The sequence below is a fragment of the Esox lucius genome, chromosome 4 (genome assembly GCF_011004845.1).
Source record: "Esox lucius isolate fEsoLuc1 chromosome 4, fEsoLuc1.pri, whole genome shotgun sequence".
In the NCBI taxonomy this organism is placed as follows: domain Eukaryota; kingdom Metazoa; phylum Chordata; class Actinopteri; order Esociformes; family Esocidae; genus Esox; species Esox lucius.
Genome location: NC_047572.1, coordinates 17,472,067 through 17,498,779, shown reverse-complemented (window position 1 = coordinate 17,498,779; position 26,713 = coordinate 17,472,067). Strand labels below are relative to the sequence as shown.

At 38.5% G+C, this 26,713-nt stretch overlaps 1 protein-coding gene across 2 annotated transcripts; it reads left to right on the top strand.

Moving 5' to 3' along the window:
* Nucleotides 1-6,080: 6,080 nt before the first annotated feature.
* ube2d2 (ubiquitin-conjugating enzyme E2D 2 (UBC4/5 homolog, yeast)) lies at nt 6,081-23,128 on the top strand. 2 transcript variants are annotated; one of them, XM_010898406.4, is made up of 7 exons: nt 6,081-6,353; nt 7,874-7,937; nt 11,289-11,320; nt 11,822-11,899; nt 16,482-16,587; nt 19,954-20,047; nt 21,983-23,128. In XM_010898406.4, exons 1-7 carry the CDS (start codon nt 6,330-6,332, stop codon nt 22,026-22,028), a joined length of 444 nt encoding a protein of 147 aa, XP_010896708.1. In that variant the 5' UTR covers nt 6,081-6,329; the 3' UTR covers nt 22,029-23,128. The 2 variants fall into 2 exon arrangements, with proteins under 2 accessions (XP_010896708.1, XP_034147757.1); XM_034291866.1 differs by lacking the exon at nt 6,081-6,353 and adding an exon at nt 7,293-7,311.
* Nucleotides 23,129-26,713: the final 3,585 nt, after the last annotated feature.

The window sequence follows — 26,713 nt, the reverse complement described above, 5'->3', positions numbered from 1 at the left end:
CCACGCACACTGCTTCTAACAGGGACTGCCTCATACCGCCATCCGGTGGATGTTCTAATGCTGGGCTTTCCCCCCTTTCTCCTACCAACTAACCCGGTGTTATTCTGTTATTGCTCGTCCATCTGTGTGTGTGTGTGTGTGTGTGTGTTACAAATAAGGGACATTATATTTCTGGTCAAACAGATGAAAAGTGCGCTTAGACAACATCTACCACTAAGAAAGCATAGAATGTATTATAAATACAACAGCACAGTACATACTATCAAGTTAAAACCCATACCAATTATTATCAAGTATAACATTTATTTTAGTAAAAAATAATTGCCTTGTCAGTTTTACTGCGTTGTCTGAAACATTGCACTTCTGATCCTAAAAAACAGCAAATCTGTCGTTTATATTTTTTCTAAAATGCTTACATCTTGCCAAATTGGTAACTGAATTATAGTTCCTATTGGCTACAATGGAATACAATAGAAGTTAGGAACTGCATTAAGGCAAACTGCTACTTTAACAACTAAACCTGCCATTTTGAGTAATATTTTTTTATTAATATATTTATTACTAAAATATTTACCCTTACTATATTACCTGCTCTGTTTCTATTTATTTTTAGAGAAAACTACACTACACACTATTAAGATATTTTTTACTAAAATGTTTACTCTTGTTATATTACCTGCACTGTTTCTTTTCATTATTATTATTATTTTTTTTATAGAATACTACACCAATAATTGTACTATATTATATTTTACTGAAGTTCATTCTAGTCTATACTCTGCTGTGGTGTATGGTAGACTACCGTACTATGTTGTGTGGCACTGAGATGTCTTAACTGGTTAAACATGAGAATGACAGTTATATAACTATGCATTTAAATGTAATACAAATCCGTGATTCATTATGTAATTACCATAATTACGTTACCAGGAGTATATCCATTTTACTTACTGTAGTTCCAAAAAAAAAAACAAATAAAAAATGGGCTGGACTATCTGTAATTGGGGCTGGCAGGTCAAACTGATATTATACATAATATAATTTAGTTTAGTGTTAACAATATTTTTTAATTACTTGTGCAATTTCTCTGTTGTTATAACAATCTGTTTTAAGCATTTGTCTAACCAGTGGGCAACAGCCAGCCTTCCAACAAGATGTACTGGCACAGTACTGATTGGCTGAGCTGAGGTTGTTCAAATTTAAAATCGAAATGAGCATCCAAGGGAGAGGGACTTGATCAGACATTTATTTAGGCTACTTCTCATTCATGGTCAGAAAAGGTAATAGATCCTATAAAACGTTTCAGATGATACGGAAAAAGTTTGAGGGGTCAGTCATATAGTTGAAAAAAGGCATTGCTAGTTCTATTCACTCTGTTCATGCTGAACTTACTAGCTATGCTGCCAGTTATCCCCAATGCTTTTTGCCAGTAAGTTGTATTAAATAGTAGTAGGCTTTGACTAATTAGAGAAGGAGATTTGGGCAAACATACTCTAGGCCACTTGCAATAGAGTGTAATATGCAGTGCTTGACTTGGGCCAGAACAGCATTCCAGTACTTCTTTTTTTTTTAGGAGCCATCTGGAACAGGGTACTTTAATGGAACACGCCTTATTTAACAGATACATTTTGATCTACATAGTCTAATGTGCGATTTGTCAGTTCCTGCAATTAATTTAACCATAGTCAAATGCTGGTTATATGTACCTATAGTGTTTAATATTAAAATATGTCATTATGTATTTTAATAACACATTGAAAGAATACATACATAATAATACTAATGGTAGAGTTCAGTACTATTTGTGTATTCGTTTTCTTATCAGTTAACAATTTCTGTCATTCTATTCAGCAGTGGCCTGGGCTTAACTGGGGTGAAGAAAAAAATACCCCCAAAAAACAACCCACATAGACAAGAATGCATCTCATAGCAATGATTGGTGAATACAATGTTACTCAAAAACTTTGGAATAAACCCAACTTTACATTTTTGCTTACAATGCAGCATTTTATGAGAGAAGGGGTGTGAAAAACAACCTTAAAATGTGTGTACATGAAATCACCAACAAACTCAAGAATGATGAGGTGAAAATGTCATACTCTACTCTTCACAGAAGACCTTGACTGCAGAATTACAAAGGCTTAACTGTAAGATGCAAAGCTCTGATCAGCACCAAAAACAGAAAGACCAGAGAAGAATTTGCTATAAAACAGAGATCAGCATGTACAGTTTGGAAAGAGTTTTATGGACAGATGAAAATAAGGTGATCCTTTATTAAATTGAGGGTAAAGCAAAAGTTTGGAGAAAAAAGGGAACTGCAGATGTTCCAAAACAAACCACTTCATCTGTGAAGCATGGTGGAGGTAGTGTCATGGCATGGGCATGCATGGCTGCCTCTGAACCAGGCTCACTCATCTATCTATACTCTGATGGTCCAACCTTTTGGACAACTCTGATGAAATTAACTCAGATGCTATAACCCGGTTCTTGGATTTCTATACGGTATTTTATACAATTGAACATTAATTCCTTTTTTACACACTCGAGGCATTGGGTTTTGGAAACAGCTTTATTAATGTTTTGCAAACGCTTTATAAATATAAACAGCTCAGTTATTTGCAAACTGAACACATCAAAAAGATTCACCATCCAAAGCAGAGTCAAACAAGGTTGTCCTATCAGTCCCTTCTTATTTATTACAGTTACAGTTACTTTCCTTGATATTTTAAATAACAGAAACATAAAACTAATACACATTTGATCAACTAGAGTTTTTATCAAGTAGCAGATGTATTACTATGTTCTTGAATACAACATAAAATCTGAAACTGTCTGTCTGAAATCATATGAAACTCCTGAACCAGAGATTGAGAATGTTCCAGAAAAATAATCTGTTAATTTATCTAGGGATCTCAAGAAATAATTTTAGGAAACAGATGAACTTCTTCCCCAAACTGGAAAAATCTAAAGACGTGTTCACACTGCACCTTAGGCTACGGCTATGAGCCTCCTAAGCCATGGGCTAAGCAGGTGTTCACACTTGCATATTTTGAAGTGGGCTAGCACCACCCTTAGCTAGCTGGCCCTGCTCTGGAGCAGGTTTAGCACTGACTTTTCAGAGCTAGCCCCAGAAACACGGTGACAAAATAACCAATGTGAAATAGGGTCAAGAACAAATCCATTGAATGTCCAATCACAAAACCTGCCCTTTCACTTAATTTACGTTCTTGATGTGCGCCGTTACCAAGAGCTCGATATTTCTGTTTCGGGCCTTTCACTCTGCAAACCTTTGCAGTTTCGTTACACCTGCTAAATCTTGGCAAAGTAGTTATTGCAGCATGCTTTGAACGTAAATCTAGCAAATATGTCGATAGAACAAAGGTTGACAAAAAAAAGTAACTGTCTTTGCATTGTTATAACAAAGTTGTCAAAGCAAATACCGACAGGGTGGGCATCTTAATCAACCGACGTCATGAAGTCGTTAACTGAATCATGGTAGCATAACACTGATCTTGTGTCAGTGATATAGGCTACAATAACATTATTTGCATGCCAGAGAACATAAAATTTGTAGCTTATCATTGAATGTAAAATGATAGTGTTGTATTTGTCCGTTAGCCCAGGGTTTAGGAATAAGTGTGAATCCTAAGCCTAGTGTTAAACCTTAGCCTAAGGTTAACAAACTCTTGTCTGAACATAGGATAAGCTAAACCAGGGCCAATCTTAACCTGGGGCTAAGAAATCCCAGGGTTTAGAACAATGCAGTGAGAAAAGTCCTTAAATGTATTTTTATCAATTGGCTTCTAAGAGATCTGTCAATTGTTGGTAGAGTGCTCTAATCTAAAGCAGAGGATTTATCCCGATAAATACCTATGTTGTTATCCGTCAAGGTTTCAAATGATTTATTTCTTGATTTGATCTGGAGAAACCAACCTGATGTCACACGTTGCTTGTATTGTAATGTTGAGTGATTCAATAATAAAAAAAATAATATAAAAATACATAAAAAATGAATTAAAACAATTAAGACGGCTTAATGTGAAAACAGCTCATACTATAACTGGGTTTGATGCTAATTCCAAAGATTACATTAAAATGGATCTTCAATTTCAATACAACACCATCTTTAAAAAAAACTTGACTTTATAGCCCAGTCAGGAGTTATCTTAGAAATATACCCTTTTAGTATACTCCAGCACTGTTTTGTGTAATAAAGCATTAAAATGGGTACCTGCATTTTCCTATGCTTGCTTTAAGTGCTAAACAAAAAAATAAGAATAAATAATGAATTCTGATTTCAAGTAGGCTAAATACAACAATCGTTTAGACTATAGCAAACATGTATGGTCCTGTCTTGGTAACTGTCTACCTGCATTTCTAAAACGAATAATGAAACCTTCCTCATCTTCATGAGACTAAACTTAGTAGATCTTTGCTTTATTTGATCTGGCAAAAAAAAAAAAAGAGACAAACTTAGTTTGTCTATTTGTTTAAATAAATGAGGTACCTGATCAGTGCATCAACACTGTTGTTGCTTGCTCTTTGGGGTTTCAGACTGCGTTTCGTAAAAGTACTTTGTGACAACTGCTAATGCAAAAAAGGCTTTATAAATACATTTGATTGATTGAGCATACCCAAAAACGTTAGCTGAGAATAGTTAGGTATTCAATACAAATAAACAAAAATAGATTTCCATATGATCATAACATACCCTATTCCTGCTGGTTAACTTCCAGGGAGGAATGTTTATTTCTTAACTACCGATTAAGCCTCGTCCGTTCCCTCCTCTCGTACTTATACTTGGCCAGAGTTTTCTCCTTCTTATTTCCTCCGAACATATATCTTCAGAAAAATGCAGTCCATTGCGCTGCATTTTGAGGAATACATTAGTAATTGTGGCTTGAAAGCTTTCCATATCGCATCCCTGTAGAATATGTTGGTGAATAGAATTACGATGCCCACTGTTTTTTTTTTGTAATATTGTTGTTTCTTCATACCGATGCGGTGTAGGATGTCAATGTAGCCAGGGACTTTAGTCTTTTCTGAAAGCATAAGATTTCGGCACATGTGCATAGCCGAGCACCGCGCATCTTGTTATTTACTTCGAGGACTCGTTCTATATTTTTGTATATTGCTCCTGATTATTGACACGTTTTTGTCCGCCGTTACTAATTTAATTTTGAGCCACTCTCATTTGTATTTCCACATTTTTAATCATTCTATTAACATAGTTGACCTGGCCTCACATATCCTTAATTGTGTCAGATCTGGAGTTAATGAGGAGCCACGGTGTTAAGAGTCTGTCGTAGTTTTGGCGGCTGGAGATTTGCTCGGTGTAAACAGGTATAGTATAGAGGACAGAATGTAGAACAAGCGTAGTTGTTTTAGTGGTAGATAACGTTTTAGAACGTTCTTGCCTTGATTAGTAATCTCTGAGCTAACTTGTTCTTTTCTATTGCCGCCATGGGTTGGCTCAGTTATCCAGGAAACGTTTAACCCTTTATCATTCCTGTCAGATGAAAGTTCATAAAAATGCGTAAAGAGGCGACTGAAAAAAATATGTTTTTCGCAAACTTTTCAGTTTTCTTGCACAGCTTGGTAAGATCCGTCTGTGCAAACCACCATCTTGGCAAGCCCACTTTTTGACATACAGCTTTCTCTGTCGTCTCCGGTGACGCTTCCTTCCTATTTTTACGTTCTCGCGATAAAAACGTACAAATAGTCCTTAAATCCCTCCGCAATTAATAAACTTCTCTCCGGGATATTTAAATTTCTCGTGGACATTTTAAGTTAAAATCATAATTAGACATTGCCTTTTCAAACGACTTGTTTGTTGTTGCGTCCCAACCATTTTGCCGAAAGGTGTTCTAGTAAATACTATAATCAGCTCTCAACGTAGTACAATTACATGCATGAAAGCATTTTGCCTATAATCATTCATGAATCTTTTCATATCATGTCGCCTGTATAGATACTAAATGACGACAATTGCACCGCTGTATTGTAAGCGTGCAATCCATGGTGCTGAAAAGCAATGATGGATCTTAGAAAGATGCGCAAGTTGGCGGAAGGGTTTCTTCAAGCGGCGCTGAGTGAGTGGTTTGGTAGCCGCTGCAGCAGGAGGAAGGACCACAGTTCTACCTCTATATCTTTCAGTTTCGCTATAAAATTATTTCATTGTGTAAATTTTGATTACCATCGGCGGTTTTATTATTAGGCCACGGTGTTATTTGAGATATAGTTCGAAATATTACCTCCTGGATAGAAGCAGTAACCGCCATTTTAATCGAGTATAACACGTTTTCGGTGACAGCAGCACTAGCACAACAATGGCTCTAAAAAGAATTCACAAGGTAAGAAGGAAGTAAACGAGAAGGCCCAGTATTTCACAGTTAAAATACATTTATGAATTATATATTTCAGTGGTTTCTTTTATGTGTCATGAATGATATCAGTATTTAATTAGGTTTTAAACGCGTGTTAGTTGTACGGCAAATGGGCCCAACGACGGCTGTGAAGCAATGCGCCTAGTTCGGTGCTAATATTTTGGGCCCTGCGGCTCCAACATTTGCTTGATAGCTAATCTATCAGTTTATCCTCACGTTACTTAATTAGTTAACATTATATAATAAGCTTTGGTTAAACATTTATTTAAATATATTTTCATATACCTAATGTTATGACCTAGTAAAATGTTACTTGCTCAAGTAGTTTGACTGGTAACGTTAGTAGGCTAACGTCAACTGTACAGTAGCAGTATTAATGTATTGACTGTTTTTAACAAGCTAGCAAACACAACAGCTTAGCGAACTGATATATAAGAAACGTGTGGCTAGAATAAATGTCTGTGAACGTTATTTACCAGCCATATTTTTATATATGTGTATATATAGTTAGTTGACTATGGTATGAAGAAACAACATGTATTTAACTGCCTATCTAACAAATCAACGTATCTAGCTTGTTCCGGCATATTTTGCATTAGCTAGCTAGCTAAAACATGTTAGTCAACCTTCCACTCAACTGTAACATTACATATTTGGCTACAGTACAGTACGTCGTTAGTGTAAAATGGGGTCATGATTGAGATACCTAACCAACGTTACCATCGGAGTTCCACACATCCCAGCTAGTTTTTATTGGGTATCTAGCTAGCTATGTCTTGTATTTTAGCTCTGCTAGTTAGCTACATGACGCAGCTAGGTTAACTTGCCTGGCACCTAGATAAGTACAGTATTGGTTAGCTAACTATATGTTGTTGTTTCAGCTAACGTTAGATCACCAGGCAGAGGAGTCTGTTTTTAAACCACGGTATGATATTATCACGATGATTAAGTGCCGATGTATTTTGATTCTCGCAATTCTAAAGTTATACTTATTGTGATTCAATACTCCTGAGTTTTGAATTGCAATTTGACGTTCCAACATTGCTCTCCATATCATGCCTATTGAAGTGAAGTACGAGAAAGCCATAAGAGCGAGTTAATTACATTTGGTAGTGATTTTTGACAAATAAAATTACTAGTACGTACACAGAAGCACAGTAGCTTCTATGATGTTGACGTAATGACTATTTTCTCAGGTTGTCACTTTTTAAAAAATGTTGACTACGTTAGGACTGAATTTCATTCAGTTTGTTGACTCTGTTGTTAAATCTGGTGTCACATTACTAGTGAAGTCAGGATTTGTTGAGACTTTGTTGGTGAGTGTGGGTAAGCCGTCCAGTCGAGTTGTACAATTGAACGTGTTTAATATGGATATAGTCGACCCTTAACGTAATTACTAATGTTAAGGGGACAACCGAATATAATTTCTGCATATTTGTAAAGGTGAATGCTGTTGTTGCTGCTAACCACTTACTCTTGTCTTTTAGGAGTTAAATGACTTGGCACGGGACCCACCAGCCCAGTGTTCTGCAGGACCAGTAGGAGATGACAGTAAGGAGCTAGGCTTTCTAATCAGAAATCAGGCTATTCAGCAATGTTATAATATGTATAGTATGCTGTAATTTATGTATTCAGAGCCCTCCAGTGGTCTTGTAACAAGAAAAGGAATAGGATAGGTGTAGATATGTTTCTCTGGTGTAATTTGTTCTCGCTTGTTTATTAATGATCTCTCAACCACCCAGAATGAATGTCTTGATTCCTCCAGACATTGTTCTAGGATCCACAGGATTAGAGTGAAACACCTTTTAAATCAGTTTCACTTTTGATTGGGTCTTGTACCAGGAAGTGTGCAATCTAACAATTATTCTGTATTTCCAGTTGGGTATGCATGATAAGATGTTCATCTTAGATGCTGACTCCCTTGCCATTTTAGACCATAACCAATATCTTTACAGTTTTGGACCTGTAACCAATAATGTTTTCTCAATTGATCGGTTTGCACAACATTTCCTGTATTTTACAGATTACTCAAAAAATATTTTAACATGGATGTACTTAATTTGTTTCGATTGAAAACTTAGTTTGCAAACACAACCACTTCAATCCCCTGCATCAAGCAATGCACAAATATAACCGGACATACCATCACTATAAGTAAAAAAATTAAATAATATACAATACTACTTTTTGGGGACCTATCTTGAAAATATGACAGTTACTGGACAACATTATGCTTGTTGGTCATAATATAAGACTCAATTATTTCTAATGTTTCATTAAAGACTTTAAAAAGGCAGGTTGCTGAAAAATGTGCTAAACAGAACTAATGTGGCACAACAGTGGACACCTAAGAGAGCCCATTGATGCCATAAGGACAGGTTCAAGAGGGTTCAGCACAGTACTTTAAAACAAGTGTGCCATTCTCTGCTTTTCAGTGAGTTTGTTTTAGTTTGTCTTCATGGCATGAGTTATTTTGAAGGAAGACATTGTTCCATCTCAAATGCACGGTTGAGCCTCACATTAGCATTATGTTAGCACCACCAAATCTGTGGTCCACTTGTGTGCATGGAATGTGTTTATCAAACAGTCTGATACCTAAAAGCATACTGTTACTGATGGATCATGGTTGTCAAGAGTTCGCACAATCTATTAATTTTTTAACAATAGAAACGTTTAGGGAAATGCATCTCCTGTCAATCCATTAATTTTAAGTGATATCAGTGTACTGTTTGTTGTTTTCAGTCTCTGTATTTTACAGGTTCATTAGGCACACCATGGAATTATGGATGAAGTTCATAATGATCAATGTACACTACCGTTCAAAGGTTTGGGGTTGCTTAGAAGTTTCCTTGTTTATCAATTAAAATAATATCAAATTGATCAGAAATACAGTGTAGACTGTGTTAATGTTGTAAATGAGTATTGCAGCTGGAAACTGCAGATTTTCTTTGGAATATCTACATAGGCATACAGAGCCCCTTAAACCTCTGTTCTAATGGCATGTTGTCTGCTAATCCAAGTTTATAATTTTGAAAGGCTAATTGAGCATTAGAAACCCTTTTGCAATTATGTTAGCACCCCTGAAAACTGATTAAAGGAGCAATATAACTGGGCTTTTTTAGTCTTGTTCAGTATCTTCAGCATCAGCGGGTTTGATTACAGGCTCAAAATGGCCATAAGCACTTTAAGAACTTTCTTCTGAAAGTTGTCAGTCTATTCTTCGTCAGAAAAATGAAGGCGATTCCATGTGAGAAATTGCCAAGAAACTGAAGATTTCTTACAATAGTGTGTACTACAGCGCAAACTGGCTGTAACCAGAATAGAAAGAGCAGTAGGAGGCCCCGGTGCACAACTGAACAAGAGGACAAATACCTTAGTGTCTTGTTTGAGAAACCAACGCCTCACAGGTCCTCAACTGGCAGCTTCATTCAGTAGTACCTGCAAAACACACGTCTTAATGTCAAGAGGTGACTCCAGAGTAATGGCCTTCTAGGCAGACGTCTTCAAGTGTCTTTGTTCTTTTGCCCATCTTAATCTTTTCTTGTTATTGACCGGTCTGAGAGATGGCTTTTTATTTGCAACTCTGCCTAGAAGGCTAGCATCCCAGTGTCACCTCTTCACTGTCGACGTTGAGACTGGTGATTTGCGGATACTATTTAATGAAGGTGCTAGTTGGGGACCTGTGAGGCATCTGTTTCTCAAACTAGACACTAATATATTTGTCCTCTTGCTCAGTTGCTCACTGGGGCCTCACACTCTTCCTTCTATTCTAGTACTCTGGAGCCAGTTTGCCCGGTTCTGTGAAGGGAGTTGTAAACATCGTTGTACAAGATCTTTAATTTCTTGTCAATTTCTCGCATGAAATAGCCTTCATTTCTCAAAAATAATGGACTAACAACTTTCAGATGAAAGTTATTTGTTTCTGACAATTTTGAGCCTGTAATCGAACCCACAAACGCTGATACTGAACTAGTCTGAAGGCCAGTTTGATGGCTTCTTTAATCAGCACAACTGTTTTCAGCTGTGCTAACAGAATCGCAGAAGGGTTTTTCTAATGATCAATTAGCCTTTTAAAATGGATTAGCAAACATTGCGTGCCATTGGATCACAGGACTGATGGTTTCTGATGATGGGCATCTGTACGCCTATGTTAATATTCCTTTAAAAATATTTTCCGGCTACAATAGTCATTTACAACATGGACAATGTCTACACTGTATTTCTGATCAAATTGATGTCATTTTAATGGGCAAATATGCTTTTCTTTTGAAAAACAAGGGCATTTCTATGTGAACCCAAACTTTTGAATGGTAGTGTAACTGCTAAAACACTTGCATTGGGTGATTATTCAAAGTAGCAATCAGCATATTTATCAATTATCAAAATGCTCATTAGTTGCAGCCCATGTTTTTTCTGGAAAATTAGAGTCTGTTCTGTCTGCTTCAACATCAGTAGCTATTTACCTCTCCAGGTCACCCTTCCTTCCTAAAGTACTCCCAACAGTGCACATTTTCATTGTAGCCCTGGACAAAAAGCTGATCAAGCTCTTTGAGATACTTTTTATGTCTGGCCAGTGCAACAACAATGTGTGCTCTATTGGGTACTTCAGGTGTGGTGTTGGGAAACGCTGCTAAATGACAGAAATGTATTACCATTCACTGCTGTGATTTTAGGATGGGTTATTTCAGCACTAACATTTGGTTAAATTCAGATATCAATTTGCTTAAGCACTGAAATAATTCATGATGTTACGTAGATTGTTTTGTTTTTGTTCTGTTGGAGTGGTTGGAGTTAAATCTTGTGAAACAACTACCCACCTTGGTATTTGCCTCAGCCTGAATTCATAGCATTTATCCTGAAGCACACTCTATAGGCAATCTCACTTTCTCTCCTTTTTTTCAGTGTTTCACTGGCAAGCCACAATAATGGGTCCTGTAAGTACTGCGAAAGTGAAATATTGGCATGTAATATTTACTGTAGGCTGTTTTTTTCTATATGAAAATATATTCTTAAAGTAACTGCCCAGTATTCTGTTAACTCATCCCCATGTTATGTTGTTGAATTATTTTTATATATATATTTTGAAATCAACAAAAACACTTAAACACCAACTCAAATATTTAACGATTGTGAAATGTTTTAAAAATGTTTAGTTGCATGACCCGATCTTGAGTTTATGCTTCCTAATCTGTAATCTAGAGGAGGATGAGCTGGCCAATCAGTGGTTCGCTTGTGAATATTTTATGACTGGTATATGGACAACATTCTGTTGTTGGAGTACAGTCAAACCATTTCAATTTAGAAAACTGGAAAATGAAACCAGTTTGAATACTTTTTTTATTTGTATTATTAAAATCTGGAAACACTGGGCAGTTACTTCAAATATATTAAGATACCATGTAATAGTGCTGACACATTTTCTCTCTGTCTGACAGAATGACAGTCCTTATCAGGGTGGGGTATTCTTCCTGACCATTCACTTTCCCACAGACTACCCCTTCAAACCGCCAAAGGTGAGGGAACAATACTTGTGTATTGCACACTGACAGCCTCTTCCAAAAAGATTCTTGTTGTTGCTTGCTCTTTGGGGTTTCAGGCTGGGTATGTGCAAAAGCACTTTGTGACAACTAATGATGTAAAACAGGTTTTATGAAATACATCTAGGTTTCCAACCTTTCTATTTAAGTAATGTATGTCAGATTAGGACTGAGTCATATGCCCAAAATGTTTATTTTATTTTGGTGGTATGCTGATATTTCAGTTTTTTTAAATAAGTTTATGACCCCCTGCGATGAGTGTCATTTTAATGGCTCTTCTCCCATTCTGATTGGCTGGCATTGGAGTGAACAGTATAAAACAAACATTTATTTGTGTACTTTTTATAATTTCCACACTGACTCATGATATGGGGGGAAAAAAAATCTTTATATTTTTTTTTTTTTTATGTAAACCCTTTTCTATGCAAACCTTTACTTTGCTCTTCTCAGTAGTATGTAGTCCAACACATTATGCACGCTCTCGGTGTGGCTGCTGTGTCCACTGAATAAATCTAATCCTGCTACTGAAAACCCTCCCATTTGCTGGCTAATATATTTTCTTGTAGAGTTTTCAGTAAGTTTTTCTATACATTCATCTTAAGCTATATAAAACAATTATATTTACTTTATAAACATTGGCAATTTACAGATGGGGTTGTAAAGACAAAATAGCGTTTGAGCAGTTTATTATTTGTGGAGTTGCAGATTTGACAGATTGCTGTAAATGATCTGGCAACCTTGTCTACAGGACCTCACCGGTCCTGACATCGTGGATATGTGTAACGTCGGAAAAACAAGTGGATCCTAGTTTTCTTTTACACCCAAAAATTACAAAATATTTCAGTAAAAATTACAATATAAATAGCATATATGAACGTGAAGGTGGTGGATCAGCACAAGCAGCATAGCCAGGTACAGCTGAAGGAAATCGAGAGAGGGGGATAAAGGACGTGGTGGCAAGGCAATGATGGAGAAAAAACAATGCAACAAGACTAATATACAGCTCTGACAATAACATAGTATAACTAAAAAAGACAATAATATTGACTGTGATTAATTATAAAGCCTGAAGAGTGATTTTATATTTGTGATTCCTGGATTTTCTTATTACATAGTTTTGATGCTCAGTGGCGAAATTGTGGGCAGATTAAACACTGAAATCGTATTTATTTTTTTCTCAAGTGCGTTGCCAGATATTATATAAAGTATATCTCACAGGTGTGTCTGGTGGAGTGTGGGGTAGCATTGATTGGGGTACCACCTTTGCCTCATTTTGATGCAGGAAAAACACTGCCTTTAATCATTGCCAAAAATAAATATGTATATATTAAACGAGCACTAAATGGTAGTTAAAATATACTATAATCCTCTACAATGTTTTGGTTTAGGACCGTATTTATGGATAATAATAAACAGGTTGCTACACATGGAAAGTGGGGATATTTTTAATTTTTTTGTATCTTTGAGAATTTAGTCCTTTAAACACTTGGAATGCTGGAGGATAATCCATCCATCCATCCATCTTCTTCCGCTTATCCGGGGCAGCAGTCTAAGCAGGGATGCCCAGACTTCCCTCTCCCCAGACACTTCCTCTAGCTCTTCCGGGGGGACACCGAGTCGTTCCCAGGCCAGCCGGGAGACATAGTCCCTCCAGCGTGTCCTAGGTCTTCCCCGGGGTCTCATCCCGGTGGGACGGGACCGGAACACCTTCCCAAGCCACCTCAGCTGACCCCTCTCGATGTGGAGGAGCAGTGGCTCTACTCTGAGCTCCTCCCGGGTGACCGAGCTTCTCACCCTATCTCTAAGGGATCGCCCAGCCACCCTGCGGAGAAAACTCATTTCGGCCTTACGGCCACAGCTCCGAGCGGCCGCTTCGACAATGGCGGTGGAGAACATGGTCCACTCGGACTCAATATCTCCAACCTCCCTCGGGATCCAGTCGAAGCTCTGCCGGAGGTGGGAGTTAAAGATCTCTCTGACAGGAGACTCGGCCAGACGTTCCCAGCAGACCCTTACAGTACGCTTGGGCCTGCCGAGTCTGTCCAGCTTCCTCCCCCGCCATCGGATCCAACTCACCACCAGGTGGTGATCAGTTGACAGCTCCGCCCCTCTCTTCACCCGAGTGTCCAAGACATACGGCCGCAGGTCAGATGAGACGACAACAAAGTCAATCATCGACCTGCGGCCTAGGGTGTCCTGGTGCCACGTGCACTGATGGACACCCTTTATGCTTGAACATGGTGTTCGTTATGGACAAACTGTGACTAGCACAGAAGTCCAATAACTGAACACCACTCGGGTTCAGATCAGGGGGGCCGTTCCTCCCAATCACGCCCCTCCAGGTGTCACTGTCGTTGCCCACGTGGGCGTTGAAGTCCCCCAGTAGAACAATAGAGTCCCCAGTCGGAGCACTTTCCAGCACCCCTCCCAGAGACTCCAAGAAGGTCGGGTACTCTGCACTGCCGTTCGGCCCGTAGGCACAAACAACAGTGAGAGACCTATCCCCGACCCGTAGGCGCAGGGAAACGACCCTCTCGTTCACCGGGGTAAACTCCCAACACATGGCGGCAGAGCTGGGGAGCTATGAGCAAACCCACACCAGCCCGCCGCCTCTCACCATGGACAACTCCAGAGTGGTGAAGAGTCCATCCTCTCTCAAGGAGTGTGGTTCCAGAGCCCAAGCCGTGCGTAGAGGTGATCCCGACTACCTCTAATCGGAACCTCTCAACCTCACGCACTAACTCAGGCTCCTTCCCCGCCAGCGAGGTGACATTCCACGTCCCTAGAGCCAGTTTCCGTGTCCAGAGATCGGGTTCTCTAGGCCCCTGCCTTCGACTGCCGCCCGATCCTCTTTGCACCGGCTGGAGGATAATTGTATGTTGAATTATGTTAAGGAGAATATGTATTTTGAACCATTATATGATCTGTGTATCTTGAATTGGAATTGTGAAATTGTTTGTTAATCTTTTCCGTTAATCCGTTAGTGTGCAACACTAATTGTTAATTAATTAATTGTTCAACATGGCAATGAATACATGAACAGGCATGTGTTAACAATAGGGCTGTAACAACTATTCGATAATCTTGATAGCATTGATAATGAAAAATTGTTGGCAACAAAAATCAACATCAATTGGTTGGGTCAGCTTTTTGTTGTTGAGGTAACAACATTGTGGAGGCTGTGGCTACACCTCAGATGAGATGTGCACAACTCAGTGCTACACTTTATATTGAATACTGAAAAATGTGACAGTTTGAGGAACAATGTACAAAGCTAGTCGAGTGACACGAGCACCATAGTGATGCATGCATGCGTAAGAGAACACATTGGAGCCATGATATCAGAGGTTGAAGGGGACTCTGCATGTTACTTTAATCTAAAACAAGAGTCCATTTTCTGCTTTTCAGAGACTGTTTTAGTTTGGTTTCATGATATGAGTTGTTTTGATGCAAGACATCATCTGGAATGCATTTGCCTTCTGTAGTTAGCATTGTTTTTAAGCTTTCTTAAACCATAGCTCATTGAGAATGCATCGGTAGAATGCCTAATTGGACAACAACCCCCAAAGTTTCTTTGTGTTCATTCAACATGAGAAATGTTTTCCCACTTGCCAACGGGTTATATGCAAAAAGTCTAGTCTGCCGGCAATGGCCAACATTGTGCTGTGTTTTAGACAAAGAGCCGTTGGGTAAATTGCAATAACACCGTTGGGTATAATCATATTTGATACCCCTCTTTTGCAGCCAATAAGCTAACGTAATGCATTCATAATGTCTTTATTTGATCATACTTGCCTAAAAAATGCATAGCTAGGTAAAAGAAAAGACGGGGGGGGTTGCTACTTTTCAACGTTTTGTTATTCTGTAACCTTGTGTGCAACTGTTTTAGCAGACTGATTTATAAACATCATTCCTCTCAGTAATGAGACTTACAATGTAGGGACTACAGTGTAGTTCCCTAGTTGAATCATATCTGTCTACCGTCTTGTCAGTAAAGGGATGGTGTTTTCATTTCTTATTGGGATACATCTACCACATTTTTAAGAGGGTTGTTTTTCTTCTCATTGAGGCCATTTGCACACTAGCTGTTTGCTTCAAATAATGGTGCCCTGGCTTTTATCGCACCTGGCTCTGCATGTTAATTTGTATGCATCTTTAGGAGGACACCATGTTACTGGTGGTATTGTTTAAATTCGAATAATGTGTTTAGATTTTCTTTGCCAGACAATTTAAGTATTATTACAATCATAAATTATATTGCATTATTGTGTTGTAGCAAACTTGAGTCCTATGCATATGTGGTGGAATTTCCTCCGTAAGCAGATACTAAATTTCACTTTCAAAAATCTCTCACTAATTGGAAGAACCTAGCTGCTGTCACTCATACCACAGGTGTAGGCCTACTGTATGTATGTGTTTTTGACACCTTTTCCCCTTTTCTAGGCTATAACTGTTTACTTTAATTATAATTTTTCTCTGTACCTGGCATTCATGTTATTCATTCTTCCTGTCTTCTCAATCGTGTCTGTTATTTTTTTCTGTTTCTTTGTGTGTGCAGGTTGCGTTTACCACAAGAATCTACCACCCAAATATCAACAGCAACGGCAGCATCTGTCTCGACATCCTGCGATCACAGTGGTCTCCCGCCCTCACCATCTCCAAAGGTACACAGTAAAATACTTTGTAGCAAATTATGTACAAAATGTACCTGTTAAATATACAGCGGATATAAAGTCTACACACCCCTGTGAAAATGTTCTTGTGATGTAAAAGAATGAGACAAAGAGAAATCATGTCAGAACTTTTCCACTTTTAATGTGACCTATAATGTGAACAATTCAATTGAAAAACTAACTGAAATCTTCAAGGGGGAAAATGAAAAATAAAAACATTACAATAACCTGGTTGCATACGTGTGCACACACTTTTATGACTGGGGATGTGGCTGTGTTCAGAATTAACCAATCTCATTCAAACACATTAGTCATTACACACCTGCCATCATTTAAAGTGACTCTGATTAATTACAAATTGAGTTCAGCTGTTCGATTTTCCTGACATTTTCTTAGTTGCATCTCAGGGCAAAAGCCCTGGTCCGCAGAGAGCTTCCAAAGCATCAGAGGGATCTTATTATTGAAAGAAATGTCAGGAGAAGGGTACAAAAGAATTCCCAAACCATTAGATATACCATGGAACACTGAAGACAGTCATCATCAAGTGGAGAAAATATGGCACAACAGAGATATTACCAAGAACTGGACGTCCCTCCAAAATTGATGAAAAGACGAGAAGAAAGCTGGTCAGGGAGGCTTCCAAGAGGCCTACAGCAACATTAAAGGAACTGCAGGAATTTCTGGCAAGTACTGGCTGTGTGCTACATGTGACAACAATCTCCCGTATACTTCATATGAATGGGCTATGGGGTAGGGTGGCAAGACTGAAGCGTTTTCTTAGAAAAACATCCAAGCCCGGCTGAAGTTTGCAATAACAAACATCAAGTCCCCCAAAAGCATGTGGGAAAATGTGTTATGGTCTGATGAAACCAAGGTTGAACTTTTTGGCCATAATTCCAAAAGGTATGTTTGGTCCTCAAACAACACTGCACATGACCCAAAGAACACCATACCCACAGTGAAGCATGGTGATGGCAGCAACATGCTTTGGGGCTGTTTTTCTTTAGCTGGAACCGGAGCCTTAGTCAGGGTGGAGGGAATTATGAACCGTTCCAAATACCAGGCAATTTTGGCACAAAATCTTCAGGTGTCTGTTAGAAAGCTGAAGAGGAAGTTCACCTTTCAGCATGACAATGACCCAAAGCACACATCCAAATCCACAAAAGCATGGCTTCACCAGAAGATTAACGTTTTGGAATGGGCCTGCCAGAGCCCAGACCTGAATCCAGTTGATCATTTGTGGGGTGATCTGAAGAGGACTGTGCACAGGAGATGTCTTTGCAACCTGACAGAGCGCTTTTACAAAGAAGAGTGGGCAAATATTGCCACGTCAAGATGTGCCATGCTAATAGACTCCTACCCAAAAAGACGGAGTGCTGTAATAAAATCAAAAGTATTAGTTTAAGGGATGCACACTTATGCAACCAGGTTATTTTGAGTTTTTTATTATTTTTTTCCCTCAAAGATTTGTTTTTCAATTGAATTGTTCATGTTATAGGTCACATTAAAGGTGGAAAAAGTTTTGAAATTATTTATCTTTGTCTCATTCTTTTACATCACAAGAACCTGGTATTTTAACAGAGGTGTGTATACTTTTTATGTTCACTGTATTTAGTTTGGTGCCTTTTTAGTGTACTATAGTTTTATCTAGATCTGTGGTTTTGAAAGTCTGAGACAGCAGGCCTCCCTACATAGGACGTCAAGACAACCATGACTGAAATCGTTCCAAATGTGCAAATGTTGTAATATTTTGGGATTTACTAAGGCCCCTAGCAGACCTAGGGGCCTTAGTATTGATGCATTTAAGCATATTTCTTGTGAAAGTGATGTTCTAGCGTATTTCACATCTCAAAAAAGATAAGGGGAGCAGTGAGGTAATCTAACACTTCTGACCAATCACAACCAAGTGTAACAAAAGAGAGCTTGAAAATCATGTGCGAACTGCCAAAATCAGTCGTTTTGAAGCTCATTCCCCGCCCGCCCCAAACGACTCATATTACCCAATCCATGCTGAAATTGTGTCCCTGACCCTACATTTAAATATAAATTGGCCTTTTTACATGCAAATGACTGGAATGACAGTCATTTGCATGGGGGGGATTACATCAATAAAACAAACATCCCGCAAATGCCAATGAAAATTCAGGCAGAAAGTTTAGGCCGATTGTACTATAGAACATAGAGTCCAAAAACGTTCTAGTGGTGCTGAATCATCCAAACAGCGTTTTAAAAATTTCCAAAGGCATTGCCTGCTGTTCATTGACAAAAACATTGAAAGCCATAACAATTATGTTTTTGATAATTTGGCTGCCTTGTCAGCTGCGTGCTTCCCTACTGACCCAACTACTTAATGTGTGCATGATGATGATGATGATGATGATGATGAAAAAAAAATGAAATTTTCAGAGTTACAAAAAAAAAATAGGCTATTGATCCTTTATTGCTAAATAATTTTGTGTAGTAGGACAGTGAACAGCAGAATAATCAACTAGCTTGTGGCAAAGATGGTTTAGCCACTATTGTACTTTGCCTCTCACCAATTAGGCTACATGTGTTTTCTCAAATTAATTCTCTAGTTTTGACCCACATGTCTACATATTTCTATACATAGGTATTTTAGGCTACATTTATAACAGTCACTGTTGTTGCTGTGTAGCTAAATGAATCAATCCGCCATTTACACCTGTCTCATGTTGAATCTTTGTCTCACCACTACCAAACACCCTATTTTAAAGCTACATAATTTCAAGCTATGGTAAAAATGTTGCGCCCATTAACTCTGCGTTATCTAGCAGTCAACAACAGTAAAAAAAAAATTTTTTAGCCAGATTTGCATCTGAGATTACTTTTCATGATGTAAACAGGTGAACTTTTTATATTGCTGAGGTTAGGTGGTATTTTCACTGTTTCATGACCAGTACTCCCGGTGGCTACTGAGGCCTAAAGACAATTTCTCGCTCAGTGTGTTTTAGAGTGGAATGAGCAGTGACATGTGAAGTCTGGTTCTGTTCAACGTATAAACAGCATCAGAAAAATAAACCACTACATTTTGGATTTATTTTAAATATTCTTTTTAAACCTGTGTTTTTGCAGGACAAAGTAGTACTAAAAATGTTTTGTTTGAATAATAGTTTAAAGTGTACGGCTCCTCATTGTGTTTGAACACAAAATTACATCTTTGTGGTGTTTATTTTTTGCATTTGTTTGTGCTCAATCCCATGAAGGGTGCCAATACTTCTTGACTGTATATACATTGACTGACTGAAAAGTCCTTAATGCTAATAGATTTAGAAACGGAATACCGCTTAATACTGTTCTGTGTCAGGTTTAACATTGAACAATGACCTTTTCCCTTAGTTCTCCTGTCAATCTGCTCTCTGCTGTGTGATCCAAACCCAGATGACCCCTTAGTACCTGAGATTGCACGTATCTACAAGACGGACAGGGAAAAGTGAGTAAAAATATTAACCACCAACATCCGAGGAGCTTGTTGGATCCTTTAGATTATTCTCTAGATTTTGTCTAGCAAACACATTCAATTGTTTTCATAAATGTTTAGACTTGGGCGGTATACCATAGGGATGGAATTATAAACTTTTTGTGTTTTTATGTTATTAGCTACTCATGTAAATACTTGATTTGTCTGCCATTGAAATGCCTCAGTTTTGAGCCACCTAGAAAGTGTTAATTTTTTTAAGTTAAAATCTAAAATAAATTACTTAATACTGATGGAAATAAACATTCAGTGGTAAGAGTTTTAAAAAATATTATGGAGAACTAACAGTCACTAAAATGAAATCCATAATGCTAAGCTATTACCAATAATTGTAATACTAGGCCGTTGCTAATATGGAACAAAAGCACATTTCAGCCAAGGCATGCTTCAAAGATGAAAAAAGTTTACTGTAAATGTTTATCTTCAGATGAAACCGCTAATGAATGGAAAAACCTGTGATTTACCTAACTGAGTTGTAGTGTGGTCTGTATTAAAGAAACTATAATTGTAGGTGTAAAACGTGCATTCTGATATGCCTTTAACGCTCATTGCACAACAATGCACTCACTAGGAAAATTGGCTTACAAAAAGTGTATCCCATCTTTTAATTTTAGCTCGCTCATCTCCTAAATATTTGCAGACTGCATAGTTTCAAGCCTGCTGTTGTCTGCAGTGGCATAGCACATTAGCTCCTCTACTTACCATTAATGCATGGGGAGAATTGGCAAAATGGTACACTGCCCTCTTGTCTGTTTTGGGTGTAGTGATGTAAATATAAACTGATGAGCATGTTCAGTTGACTTGAGTGTAGTAGCAATCCCAGAAATGGCTGGTGGGAAAATGTATACATTAAGTGGTTAAATTGAACTATAACTCCAGTTACCATATCAGGTAGGCAGTATATTCCCAAATATTTTGCTGTGGAAATAAAATGAATCAATATCTTCCTAATTTCTGAAATGACAACATTTGGGATCTAGCTAATGATTAGCCCATTAGGTTTTCAGATGGACAACCTTGTGTTTTTGCCTGTCCATTTATGGCCGTTATGCTGTCTCAGCTGTTTACTACCTCAATATTATAACCATTAAAGCAAATGCCTATAAAATATTTAAGGTTATATCAGATCATGGACTGGATGTCACAGTATTGGTCACAGTAAAATGAACTGATTTTCATTCTATATCTGTCAAACCTTTTTGACTTTGAATGAATCTAGTAAATGCTATGGTTAATATTAGCACTTTTCCATCAAGGTTTTTACTTTTAAATGTTTGCAGACTAATTAAATCATTTTTTAAATTGTCACTTCTAATGTTGAGGTAGGGCTCCTATGGTATTGCATAAAGGCAAAAGGTCATTCTTTTTGAACATGGCATGTCTCTATTGCTGGATAACACATAAATGACTGGTAAATGACTCTTGTTGAGTTGGTAGGCCCATAAATATATAAATTGCCATATTCTAAGCATTTATTAGGGTACATTTCCCATACATGGTCAGAGTTTTCTCAAAGTTAAGTTATAAGGTCATTCAACTTTCCCAGGGATGTGTACATCAAGCATGTCCACTTTGCCGTCTGCCCATTTGATTAAGATTTCCCACGAAAGGCTAACAGGTCTCAGTCTGTGTAAAGTTTGCTTTTAAAGTTTGTTTTTCTCCCCTGTACGTGTTAGCACTGAACCTTCATATTACAGAAGCTCAGTGAGGGGTTGACAATAGTGTATTGTGTTCATTGCCAGTGTTATTAAATATCCCAGGATTTTACATGGTCTGTATATGAAGGTATGATCATCTGGATACCGCCCAAGTCTATCATTGACAATGTTGATCTGTAACACTTATGGGTTTCTGATACAGAAATTCACTGTCTTTATTTCCCCCCTTCAGGTACAACAGAATAGCTCGGGAATGGACACAAAAGTATGCAATGTAGTGTTGGAGTAGAATCATGGCAAATCACCTCTACAGCTAAAGTTAGGGGAGCTTTGAAAGTAAGGAGAAAACAAAAGTTCAAACGGATCTTGTTGGTTTCCATTGGAGTGCTTTCTTTGAGCCATGCCTCCTCCTTTACCAGAGCACCTGTAAAACTCCCTCTTTCTTGCCCCTTCCTCCCCCAAGGACCAATCCAACCCCTTTTCCACTCTCCCTTCCCACTAAAACCTGGCAGCCACGGTGTACATATTCTCACCCCCTCCTACCCACCCTCAGCCCGTGCTCCCCTACTTAATTCTGAATTATATTCTTGATTCAGGCAGAGTTATTCCCACCCCCCCTTACGTTCCCATTGGGCCCTGCCTGCACCCTCACTCCAAATGTTATTGACTCTAAAAGCATTCCATATCATCTGTATAATTAGGGGACTGTTCTTTTTTCTTTGGGGGGGGGGGTGTGAGGGTTTGTTTTTCACTCTGTACCCTTATGTTTGGTTTCCTGATATCTCTGCTATATACGTGACTTCAGGAAAGCTTTTCACATGTTGAGTCGAGAGCACTCATGTATTTTGTATAAAATCTAGAAATAAATACTTTTAAAATCATAGCAGGCTATAAAATGAAAAACTGTATATGGCCTTTTGGTCTGTTTCTCTTGGATTATATGAAAGGACTTGAATTTGTCCGCTCTCCCCACTATGTCCGTAACCAAGATTTTTCTCTTGCATACATGCATAGATGCACACAGTCTCAAACATGCAGACACTCAGCCACATACTCACGACTGTGCCACACAGACAACCTCTAACCCATTTTGCCATGACCCCCAACTTTGATAGGTCCATGAACTGGAGGTTGTGGACTAGGTATTTAAGCAAGTTTTTTTAGTTTAACCTTTTTTGTTATTTCCCTATAACTCTTAGGTTGCATTTTTTGCTATATTGTTGAAATTAGAGGCTAACATCTTCAGGCTGTGGGACTGGCTTGGGCTCTGGGTGCGAGGACACAATGCTCCTCACACAAACTCTGTATATTGAATTACCTGAGAGGCTCGTTGAGCTTTGTGTGTTGATTAAACTGTGTAATAAAAATCATGACTGAAGTGTCGACTGAGTTTCAAACTTCACTAGCCGGAGAGAGATTTGAAAGACTAAGTTGATGTTGATGTCCTATCAAGCCCTACATTGTTTTTAGGAATCGTTTTCAAAGCAGTTTAAGGGATAATTTGTGTTTTTGGCAATTAGGCCCTTCATTTACAGAGTCGAATTAACTTGGACATTATTTGTTTCTGTGCAGTTTGAAGGAAGTTGCCATCAAGTGTTGGTGTTACTAGATAACTAGTGTTATCTTCTGAGACTGGATGTTTATGGCAACAGCCATGCTAGCTGTATCTGTGCATTCTTATTTTGTGGTAAGCTTGTTCTAACTGCTTTGAGACTTGATGCAGATGGCTACATTAATGTATCCAAAAGTTAATCTGACTCTTGTGTTGCCAAAATTACAATGTCCATTTAATCCAAATGTCCTCAAGTCTCTCCCCCTTGGAAAGCATTTGTTATTTTTTGGTGATTTGTCACTTATTTCTGAAGAATTGAATGTTTATTGAATCATGTATCTCTGTCTCATTAATGCAACTTTTTGGAACTAGGAAATTGACATTTCTGATTTGCAAATGTTCTTAGTTCCGAGTAGCACTTGAACATGGCATAAAGTTAAATTATAGTAATATACGTAGATACTGTTATAAAACATTTAAAACGTAGTCTAATCTTTGCATTAAATTTGACATGTGGAAACTTTCCTAAAACTGACAAGCTAGCTAACAGTGGGTAATAGTGCTATTTTGCTAAATATTTTAGCAAAGCATGATGGTCCAAAGAATGACCTTTTATTCCATAATTCATCTCTACACTGTTCAAATTTTATGTGGGCTACCCTGTTACATTGATTGTAACCATTTTATTCTATTGCACTGATTGGGCAGTTCTATTGGTCATCACACCAAAATACGAGAGTTTAAATGTATTATAAATTCGTATCTTTATTTTACTCGGCAAGTCAAGAAATTCTTATACGATTACAGCCTGGCAAGAGGCCTGTAGGCAATGGGTATTGGGATTGAAGAGACCACAGACGGGCACACGGCAACAGCATAATATTGACAGTGACAATTAAAAACAAGCCCGGTGAGTGAGACCACCACATAACAAAAAATGACAGTAAAACTCGGTGCACAGGGATTTTTAAAAGCGGATGTACAGAGACCGCAACAGTATAAATTGTGCGCGAAATAAAGCCACTCTCATAAAATGTTGCAAATGTGTGTAAAATCTCTGGCATATCCGTCTCCCTCTCATGGACAATGTGGGGGGGGGGGGGGAAGCGCGGATCTGAGTGATCGACTGGCCACAATTTGTTGAAATCTCTACCACACCGGATGCATTTCCGCATTGTTTTGTGCTGTCTACATCCGTCACTTATTGAACTGATCAAGCTATAGTCACGTGGCATGTCTTGTTGTTTTTGGAAGGACCTTGCGCAGGGGTATTCGAATATGGACCTCGAAGACAGGGACAACTAGGGACTTACTCAGACCTGGGACACCAGGTGGAAGCAATTAACGATGAGAGAGAAAATAGCAGGCTCCGGATGATGTAGGGTATTTGAATACCCCTGAAATAGTGTGAGCTTCAGACTCGAATGTACTGAGACAGAGCTACAATAAGTGTTACTCCACGTAAAGAAAAAAGTTAAGTGTCTGATGCTCAGTGAACCACATAGCTTGAATAACTGGCTTCTCCATCGCACCCTGCCTTTAATGACTCGAGTAGGTCTCGAGTGACCAACCGGCCGCGATATATCGAAACCACGTTGACAATATTACTTAACAGGCTTCATTTACGGCCCACTTTTGAAATTATTTGCACTGTCGCTATGATTTAATCGAAAATGCTAGTCACATGAACCTGCTTGTTGAATTACAAAACGGTGCGTTATGTGAATAACAAGTTGGTATATAACTTTTGTTGTCGGAACCTTTACTTTGAATGGATATTTAAGTGACTGGGGTAAGCGTATGGCTGGTTAGGTGATTTGGAGGACAGTGCCCGCAGGTGCAGCGCGCTGACTGGCTTATTTTGATTACTTTGTTTTCCCTAAGTTGTAATAGAGTTAAACATTCTTTAACTCCATTGGTGCTCCACAAACGAAACGTTTTCAGTTTCTGGTTTCTTATTTCGGGATCTCTAGACGGGTTAGGTACATTACGTATTGTTGGACAACGTTTTTATTTGAAATTAACGTTATAGATTTTGCAGTGACATCGGAGGGCCACTCAAGTGGCCAATCAGATTTCAAGTTGGGCAGGAGGCGCACCCCCTAGACCCGCCAGTTCCCGTCTAAGATATGAATATCATAACACTCCATCTTTAGCTGCAGCTTCACGGTGTCATGTTAAAGTGCATTAGAACGTATAGCCTGTTATGCACTAACTTCACCAGAGATAATGAATTGTCTTACCTGAGTGCAACCTGTTGAGATCCCCTTTGTACTCTATGTCAATTGCAGATTGTTGGTCAGGGCACTTACTAGCACATTTAACCAGCAAGAGTAGTCTTTATCTAGACCAGTGCATCTCCCTATGCTGTGATGTATTAGGGGCTCATGTGGCCATTACTTGAGAAGCAAAGCCGCTATTGCCCGGATTCAACATTTAGCCTGTAAATCCTTGACATCACCAATGGTTTTAACATTTACCCGCCATGTGATACGCTTGGCACGCCTCTGTGGAGCGCATAAACTCTCCTGCATTCCTGTTAAACCGATTGCTAAGTATGAAGAGTAGTGTTAAGAATACTACTAAAACGTTTCATATGTTATACATTTGATTTAAGGTTATGAATCGAAGTAGTGGGGCTAAGATTAGGGTTAACGTTAAACAAGACCGTAGCCTACTGGGTTTTAGTTTAAGGTTACAAAACAAAATAGATTAGGTATGACAGGTCTGTTTTAAAGATTAGGACTCGAAAATAAAAAAGAACCTCTACATGGATTTAAACGTGCATCCCTTGGAGTGAGACCCAGGGGTGTTTACTCCTGTCCAACATCCAGTACCTATGATAAAAATGACCGACCTCTACATGCTTTGTATGTAGGAAACCCTGCCGATTTTGCAGGTTATCAAATACTTGTTCTCCCCACTAAGTATACTTTAACAATACTCTGTAAGCGTTTGGGAACTGAGGAGACCAATTGGTGTAGTTTTGAAATTAAAATGTATTCCCATTATTGTCTAATATAGGATTTCAGCTGCTCAACATTAATGGGGCCTTCACAGATGTGCAATTCACCCATGCCATGTGCACAAATGCACCCACATGCCATCACGGATGCTGGCTTTTGAACTGTACACTGATAAGAAGCCAGATGGTCCCTCTCCTCTTTAGTCTGAAGGACATGGTCTTCATGAAAAAATAATTTAACATTTTAATTAGTCAGACCACAGGACAGTTTTCCACTTTGCATCAGTCCATCTTAACTGAGCTCAGGCCCAGAGAATGTCGGCAGCATTTCTGGATCTTGTTTATATCTGGTTTCTTCTTTGCATTGTAGAGTTTTAACTTCCATTTGTGGATGCAGTGACGCACTGTGTTCACAGACAGTGGTTTTCAGAAGTCTTCCTGAGCCC

Bases quoted from the DNA above. Each gene is read 5' to 3' on its own strand.
- ube2d2 (XM_010898406.4), top strand. From the start codon at position 6,330: ATGGCTCTAAAAAGAATTCACAAG. The intron at 16,588-19,953 runs GTACACAGTAAA...CTTTTCCCTTAG, and splicing joins CGCCCTCACCATCTCCAAAG to TTCTCCTGTCAATCTGCTCT. The intron at 20,048-21,982 runs GTGAGTAAAAAT...TCCCCCCTTCAG, and splicing joins TACAAGACGGACAGGGAAAA to GTACAACAGAATAGCTCGGG.